Source organism: Onthophagus taurus, chromosome 3 (assembly GCF_036711975.1).
Source record: "Onthophagus taurus isolate NC chromosome 3, IU_Otau_3.0, whole genome shotgun sequence".
In the NCBI taxonomy this organism is placed as follows: Eukaryota; Metazoa; Arthropoda; class Insecta; order Coleoptera; family Scarabaeidae; genus Onthophagus; species Onthophagus taurus.
The window spans coordinates 10,140,952-10,150,219 of NC_091968.1; the positions used below are offsets into that span (position 1 = coordinate 10,140,952).

General features: G+C 32.5%; 1 protein-coding gene across 1 annotated transcript; it reads right to left on the reverse strand.

Moving 5' to 3' along the window:
• Nucleotides 1–1,134: 1,134 nt before the first annotated feature.
• LOC111422343 (SCY1-like protein 2) lies at nucleotides 1,135–9,224 on the reverse strand. The gene is made up of 2 exons (XM_023055549.2): nucleotides 7,748–9,224; nucleotides 1,135–2,514 (listed from the first exon to the last, which is right to left on the reverse strand). The coding sequence occupies exons 1-2, from the start codon at nucleotides 9,014–9,016 to the stop codon at nucleotides 1,261–1,263; spliced, it is 2,523 nt and encodes an 840-aa protein (XP_022911317.2). The 5' UTR covers nucleotides 9,017–9,224; the 3' UTR covers nucleotides 1,135–1,260.
• Between the last annotated feature and the right edge of the window lie 44 nt (nucleotides 9,225–9,268).

Genomic DNA, 9,268 nt, shown 5'->3' on the forward strand with positions numbered 1-9,268 from the left:
AGCTAATAACACCAGAAATGTGTATAAATTTGTTAGACAGTTAAGATAAAGGCACAAATCGCACACAGCTCTATACTGAGATGGAACAGGACAAATAATATGTGATAGTGAAATGAATGACATTTGAAAAAATTATTTCCAAAACCTATTAAGCATAGAGAAACTGATTTGGAAACAGACAGCAGTCCGTCACACCATAGAAAGGATAGTGTCATGGCACCTATATCAATCAGTGAGGTTCAAAACGCAATCTCTGCGGCAAAATATGGAAAGGTATCAGAGATTAATAACATACCATCGAAAGTATTCTAGATGGAATATTCATCATCACCAATATTGATGTTACAGCTTGGAACAAGATTTGTCCTAAATTTTGTTGATATTTAGCCCAACTCTTGCACACGCCTCCTGTATACGTTCAGCATCAGTCTCATCTCTCCAAGGATACCGAAATAAGGACCATATCGTCCGCGTAGCGCAAATTACTTAAGTATTGCCATCAATTTTTATACCTTTTTGAGTCCAATCCAGTTATTTAAATGCACTCTCCAGGACTGTGATAAACAATTTGGGTTCACCATTATATCGCCTTGTCTTACCCCACGCTCATTGTAGCATTTTTGTAAATGTTATAAATAAGTTTGGTGTATCGATAATGGACTCTGTATTCTTGAAGTACTTGCAAAACTGCCATCAACTCAATTTAAATCAAATTTTATAAATACCTCTAAATACCCATCTTGGGTAAATACCCCAGGGTATATATCCAGGGAATATTCCCTTGAAAATAAATACCCGGGTATTTAACAACACTGCTAGTACTAGGGCTTTCTGCGTTAGTTGAGTTATGATTGTGTCATATTTACCTCGGATTGTGATTACCAGGTCATCAGCATACCCCTGAATCATGCTCCATTTTTTGTTAATATGTTCATCAAGTCATCAACTACCAGACATGTTGTCTACTAAGCATGTTGACTAAAGTATTGATCAATTACCTTTTCCATCCCTTTGAGAAGAAATGAAGTTAGGCTAATTGATCTGTACGCCTTGGAATCGGCGTTTGAAGGCCTACCACCTTTAGGTATGAAGACTACCTTACTACCTTTGGCAAATGATTAATAATAAAAGAGGTTATGCATTAAAATAGTTTATATTTAATGTTTTTAGACATAAACTACAAACAAATTGATACATAAAAATACGGAATGTTCTTAATTTTTTATAGAAAATAATTTAAATAATTTAGTCTTTAATGTATTAACTTAAAAGATCCATGATATCATCTTTCGATAATTTCTCAACATTTTGATTATTATTAAGCTTATTAAAACTGTTTGATGGTTTCAATAAAGGTTGACTCGAAGGCATTTGATTCATCGGTAATTTTCCACTTTGTTGAGGTAAAAGGCTATCTAACGCTCCCCAATTTGGACTCCCATCATTTTTATATTTAGAAAAATTCGTATTTGTGTTTTGCCCACCAAACGGAGTTAAAGGATTAGCTTGCAATGACGTTGAAGAAGTAGTCGATGACCATTGAAACGAATTATTCATATTAAATCCAATCATCGGTTGTGGTTGTGGAATATTTTGTGGTTTATTCATTGAATTATTGAAATTAGTTAAATTCTTTTCTAATAAAGTTGCGGAAAGGTCTTTAATTTGATTTTGTTTCGACTCAAAATTACGATTTGAAATTGGTTCTAAAGGAATTTGCTTTTGGAAGCTTTTAACGGTTTCTTGTTGCTTTGATAATCGTTGTTTTTCTTCTAAACTCAAGGAATTCGATTTATTCGTCTGATTTATTTGATTTTTCTCAAAACTTTCTAATCCTAATCCTCCAAAAACTTGATCCAATTCGGTTTCGTGTTTTGGAGTCGGAGAGGTTGTCGTAAAACTCGGCATCGAAGCCTCCAAAGCTTTTTGTTGTTGCTGAACGTTATTTAATTGTTCCAATTTCGTTCTATGCTCGCTTTCAACCATTTGAAACATTTGCTTAACCAAAGCAACCAAGCTATTAAATTGAGATAAAGTTAATCCATTTTCGATGCAAAGCGGGATTAAAAAAGGTAAAATCCGCGTTGCTATAACCTCTTTACTTATCCCTAATTTCTTGTGATTCAACGCCAATTTATAAATTCCTAAGATTCCCATTAAAACTGCCGGTTCTCGTGATGGGATTTGAGGCAAAAATGGGACCACTTCATCAAGAACTAACCACTTATCGAGATGTTCAAGAAGCCTTCCGATACATAAAAGACAGTTGACTCTAACTGAGAGGGATGAAGTTGATAAACAAAGCTTTTTTATCCTTGGTAAGAGGCTATTTTTTACGTTTGAGTGGTCTAAAAGTCCCGCAAAAGTTGGTAAAACGGAAAGACATAATTCATGGACTTGAGGCGCGTTAGAATCCAACCCACGATAAAGCATCGGTAAAACATGTTGTTGGATATCCGTAGACGGAGTTAATTTTAATAATAATTCCATTCGTTGTAGCATTAAAAGTAAAATCTAAAAACAAAATAAGTAATTAATTACCGGTTGAGAAGTTAGCGATAGATTCCAGCAATAAATTACTCTCCTACAAATTATTATTATTATTATAATAGATTGTCATTTGTTGTATCAGAGTATCTTATACAGGTGCTCAAAAATTGAATTATCGTTTTTCCATCGATCGCAAGAAAGTCGGAAATTTTAAATGGAACGCCTCATATTTTTTAACCTACCCAACAGAGAATTTAATTCTCTACAAATCATCTATAAACATGCCTATACCTATTTAGCGAAAAAAGATAGACAAGTTAGCGCTCATCAGAGAAATGTTTGATGTTTTTGCTCCTCTCCATTACATGACGATAGATGAAAAGTTGTAGGGTTTTCGAGGACGCTACTCTTTTAGGCAATATATCCCAAATAAACCCAATAAATATGGAAACAAAATTTTTGCGTGGTAGATTCCAAATGTTATTTTACATCAAATTTGGAAGTTTATGTTGGTAAGCAGCCAGATGGTTCCTACGTCACACACTGGACTAAATTCCGATTCTAGCTGGACAAAAGTAAAAAATCAACGACAAAATATAAGGTTTTCACGCATAGGAAGTTTTTCTCAAGGCTTCAGTAAACCTAATTCTACAAAAAAATTTATTATTATAGCGAACAATAGTATGTAAGAAGTTACTTTGAAAATCGTTGAATGCAAATAGACGCTCTCGCCATATCTGTACCTTACAGCTAAAGCGAATTTATTGGACTTACTACATTTTGGCTTCAAAAAATTATTTCTGACTGACTGTATGGACTTACAACAAAACAATAATTTGGGACAATAATAACATGTATTAACTTATTACAACAAAGAATAAATTTTAAAATATATTAACTCATAAACTCATTCATCATCAGGGAAATCTGATGCTTCTTCAGTATGGGGTAAGTTTCTGAAATAATCCTGATATTCTTCAGGGACCCACTTAAGGAGAATTACAAGATTGTCGTACTTTGCTTTACTTATAGATTTTCTAAAAAATCTTAATTGGCTCAAACTTTTTGGTATATTTGACGGTTTTCGAATATTTCTATACAAATTAATGGAACAAAAATTGTCATTAAATAACGTTTTATAAAAAAGCCAAACAATGTTGGACAGTTTAAACTCTTGGCCATCATTGCTTTTCTTTCTAGATATAAATGGCGCTGTTGATAAGGAGTACAATGTACTAAAATTTTTAAAATCTAGGGCCATGGAGTACACATTAAATGGAGGCTTTTTACAATTGCGAATAAAATATAGCCAATCGTTACAAGTAAAAATTGTAAATGGTTTCTTCTTTGCACGTTCGATGATGCTGTGCTGGCAGTCTACTTCCATATGAGTATGACCCCGTAATAAGAATTTATGATTTATAACTTTAAGACTGGGAAATACTTGCATTGCGTATAAATACATTACGATCATCAGCATATTTCGGTTTTGTCCTGCACAGCTGTCAGTCCAAATTGTTAACACCTCAGTGTTTTGATGTTTTGGAATCTCTATAGATAGCCATTTAAAAAAACAAGAAGCCACTTCGTTACCACCCCTTCCAACTTTGACTTCATCTCACATCATGCACCACATATTTTTGTTACAAGGATCATGAATTGTGTAATTTAGGGTCCACAATTTTCGAACATAAAAGCTTTCCGAATTTGTCAAAAAAGGAGTAGGAAGACATTTTTGAAGATTAGCCATTACTACAAGTTGACGTTCATTACTTTCCAAAGCACATTTCTTATCTTCATTCTTCATCTTCTTCTTCATTCGTCATCTAAGTGTAAGTCTTGCTCTTTAGTAATGGCTTGTTTTTCTTCTGCGCTAAGGTCAGTTTTTAGTTTTATATTAAAATAATCAACACAAATTAAACTGTTCATTAAAGATTTTTCTAAATAGCCATTCTTTAGCTGGTTCTTCACCTTCCTTTGTTAATTCTTCACAATATAATGTATACATTTTTGAAATATTTAGTTCCTGTCCAAGATACTTTTTAGTAGACCTTTCTCGGGAATAATGGCTTTCATAAGTAGGATAAGTCTCAATGTGTTTAACAATTTTTCGACAATGTCATTAGAAATTTTATTAATAGGGACTTTTCTTCCTCTTTGATCCAGTACTGACATATTACGGGTAGATTTCTTTCGTAGAGCGTTATAAACAAATTTCTCGCTGACTGATAATGTGTTCATAAAAAACAGTTTGCAGACTCTGATCTTTTTGTTTTGAATATTAAAAGAATAAAAATTTTGTTGTGTACGGCTTTTTTTGGGGCACAACGTCTTGTGGTCTGCGTCGTTTAACTTCTTCACTAGAAACACAAGAAATGATGAACCGTCTCTTGCACTCCCAAGAAAGGATTTTTTTCCAAAAATCATTATGAATTTGTTGACGTTGGTTTTCAGGTATTAACGAACTGCACTTGTATGTGCAGGTCAAGCGACATGGCTTTTTTAATTTTTTATTTGGTACAAGTTTGTTTTTGCAAGATAAATAGAATTCACCTCGTTGCCTTTTACATTTTCGCACATTTTTCTTCCAATCCTTTTCACGTCTCATACGTTTTCTAGTTTCGTAATTGGTTTAGCAATTGCATTATTTTCTGTATCTGATTGTGTTTCAGATGAAGAATATGGCACCAATTTAGTAAATGTTTCTTCATTAGTTTCCATGATTGCACATTAAGATTAGCAATAGAACGATTGAACTATAGAAACAAATTTTTGACTTAACATAATGTCAACTTTTCATTTATTTTATAAACTCAACCTTATTGGTTGACGTTTCTCAACACTAAAAAGGGTCAAGTTGTGGGAAGGTTTTTCCTTTAATAAAAAAATTCGGGGACCTCCTGGAAACTCTGATTTTTTGTGGAGTTACGACTATTTGGCGCTAAAACGGTAAGGATTTTCTTCTTTATAACCCAAAAAATTATTTCGTAATCAATTTTTTTAGATAATGTTATAAAAAATGAAATGTTGTGTTTGACCAGATACTTATTTTAAGCATACCTCATTTTCATAAAATTTGGACTTACGTGCCTTTAGCTGTCAGGGGCAGATATATTAATGTGATCTTCCTTCATATTATCTGTTCGGCCACATGTTTACCTTTTAGGAAAAAGTTTCAAGCACTGAAAATGTCAGATTGAAGAAGGTAAGTTCCTACCATTCAAATATAAGAGAGAGAAAAAGGGCCATAATGAACCATAAATTGAGATAATATAAAAAAATTCTTCAATTAAAACTGATACCATTTTTTCATTTCCTGTTGATTTTTTTTTATAAAACTTATACAAGTGTCAGATAAAAAACGCCCCAAGCTATAACTCTGTCATTTACATTCCAATTTTCATAAGCCAGGTATCCACAAATGAAATCGTTTAATGAATAGTATGTTTCATGCTACAAATAAATTCTTAACGCGAAGAAAAATATACCGAGCAATTTGAAAAACAAAAGTTGACAATCGCTTGAAATTGTAGATGGCGTTGAAAATACTTATTTGTAGCACGAAACGTAGTATTCATCAAACCATTTCAGTTGATACCTGGCTCATGAAAAACGGAATGTAAATGACAGAGTTACAGCTTGGGGCGTTTTTGTATGACACCCTGTATGTGGTATTGGTGGGATCTTTTGGGGTGCTGATTGCAAATTTGTCAGTATTATAAACTTTTCAAAAATCAAGATGGCCGATACAATATAGAGAACTAAAATTGCAAGAAAAAGGATAATACAGGAAGCCTTCCAATGCACACTGTAAAAGTTGACAAAGTAGAAAGAATGGGAAATCCGAATACCGGAGATACTAGACACCAAAATATGATGATTTAACGTAACATTTCTTATACAAATGTCAGTGGTTTTCGAGGCATAGGGCGTTGAAAGTTAAATTCTTATTTCGAAATTTCTTGATAATTTTGAAGGTTTTTGTACTATTAACATAAAATTTGGTAGTTTTACGTTTTCGAGAATGAGAAATACGAATTTGAAACTTGTTTTGTTATTGCTCGTAGAGGGCGCTAGATACACGCTGCTCGTTTGATAAATCAAATCATAAGTTTTTTGGTTCGACAGCTACGACCAATAAGAGCTGCAAATCACAAAAAGCATTCAATTTTACATAAAAAAGGTACTCTTATTCAAATTGTCTAAGTCTATCGGTTTTCGAATTATTTACTTTTAAATGTTTAAATGTATTTTTTCTTCTAAAATATTTATTTTTTAACATAAGCAAACTTGGGTTATTTTTCCGCTTATGTTTCGACAATTGCCTGTTAATTGTCAACATTGATCTAATTTCCGTGTGCAATAATCATTTTTACCAACAATAAAGTTATTACCAATTTCAAAATGCCACGATATAATGAGTTTTTTAATAGTGAGAAATCCAGATTTAAGTCCACTGGATTTTTGAAAATGATCACAATATTCCATTGTTATTAATTAATTGTTATTGTTATCGATTATTATCGTTACTAATTGCTATAGTTACTGTGTGTTATTGATTTTAAATGTTAATGTTAAAATTACTTTGAAACAATTAAAAGCAGATAACTTGGAAACCAGTAGGCTTAGACAATGTAAGCAAGAGTACCTTTTTTGTGCAGAATTGAAAACTCCTTCAGAGTTCTGGTTCTAATTCACCATACCTCAACTGACAAAATAGTCATGACTTGGTATCTCAAACGTAGTGTGTATCTAGCGCCCTCTACGAGTAATCGTAAAACAAATATCAAATTCGTATTTGTCATGCTCGAAAACATCTAACTACCAAATTTTATGTTAATAGTACAAAAACCTTCAAAATTATCAAGAAATTTCGAAATAAAAATTTAACTTTCAACACCCTGTGTATTAAAAACCACTGACATTTGTATAAGACATGTTAGGTTAAATCGTCATATTTTGGTGTCTACTGTCTCCGGTATTTGGATTTCCCATTCTCTCTGACTCACCCTGTATAAGTATAATATAAATATTTTCTATGATGGTAACGAAATGTTCGTGTAAAAATAAAATTATCCGATTAAAAGTCAAGCTCTTGTGTATTTATCCCCGAAAAAATTTTACCTTTTATAAGAGTCGTTTCACTTATCCAGAGACACACTGTATATAATTTTTAGGAGAGAAATCTATTGCTGGAATCTAAGGCTAACTTATCACCAGTTAATTAATTTAATTCTAATTATTATTTAAATATTACCTGAATTGGTTCAATTAAAGCCATAACTGGTTTTAACCCCGGTAAAATACATTGAACGTATTCTTTTTGAGTACAATCTTGAGCGATATCAAAAATACTTGGTAAAACAAACGGAACCATCGCCGGTTGTGTTAAATCCCGTATTAAACACGGTAAAACTCTCTGTACTTGAACTCGATGTGGTAATTTCTTCAAAGCTTCCGGTAACCCTTTAAAAAATTGGGATCGTTGCAAATTATCCCATTGCAATAATGAATCAAGATAATTTAAAGTTTTCACTCCAACATCCTCAAAATATGGCACTTTAATAAATTGATGAGCATCCGGTCGCAAATCAGGCGTAACATTCATCATTAATTTAGCGTATTCACGCAGATCTTCAGGAATATTTTGAAGTTTACTCATCGATAAGTTATGTAACATTTGTAATCTTGATTTAAATTGTTGTAATGACTTAACACATTGAAAAGAATCTTCTGATCTTGAATGTAGCGTATAAATCAACATTCCCAATGAAAAAATATCACTTGATGTTGAATGTGATTGAGCCGAAATGATTTCTGGAGCTGTATAACTTAAACAAGGTTGAGCTATGCTAGGTAATGTAGGGCTGTATTCAATGAAGGGATAAAAAGGTGGTGAATTGGGCAAGCTTGTATTCATCACACAAAAATCGAATCCAAAAATTTTCCATGCTCCTTGTTGATTTATTATTATAGTTTCTGGGCAAATGTTTTTATGTAATAACTTAACGTCGTTATGTAAGAAAGCTAAACCTTCCCCTATTTGTAATAAACCATATTTTATTTCGATATCATAAAGCTTATAATCATTCAAATTTGTTGGTTGTGGCATGTTTAAAGTTTGTCCCAATATATTTGCTAAACTTGCAAAAACGGGTTCGGTTGCAAATGCTAAACTTTCTCTGCTTTCTTCTAAAGGGTGTTGTACTATTAAAATTTGTGGGTGTCTTATTTTTGTTAATTGAGTTATCCCTCGTTTTAGTGATTCCAAAATTATATCCCGATCGGTTTTATTGTACTTCTCCAATTGCCTTTTTTCAAAAACAAATATTGAAGCTTCTTGTTTCGTCGATCTTTTAGTACCCTTATAAATTTTCCATAAAAGACCTGGACCTCCGGATGCTATGTGACTTGTCGCGTCGAATTCACGCGTTACCGGATTTCCGGGGAGTACACTCGATAATTGCGACACCGTGCTGCTTACCGAGCTACTTACATGCGAATAAATCTTGTTAAAAACTTCCATTTTCGTCGAAAATTAATTTTTGTTATGGTTGATGAGTCATACAAATAAAAATAAGTTGATATGATTAAAATTATTTTGGATTATTATTTTTTTGTATTATTTACGCGGTATTTTAATAAAACATTTGTAGAAACGCGCACTTTAAACATTAATTTGATGGACTTGTATTTTTATTTTTGACACTTCATTAAGTCAACTGCGTCAACTGTCAAATTGACATATTTCCAACGTGAAGTTGGCTTAATTTAACCT

Bases quoted from the DNA above. Each gene is read 5' to 3' on its own strand.
- LOC111422343 (XM_023055549.2), bottom strand. From the start codon at position 9,016: ATGGAAGTTTTTAACAAGATTTATTCGCATGTAAGTAGCTCGGTAAGC. The intron at 2,515-7,747 runs GTAATATTTAAA...TTTTGTTTTTAG, and splicing joins CTTTAATTGAACCAATTCAG to ATTTTACTTTTAATGCTACA.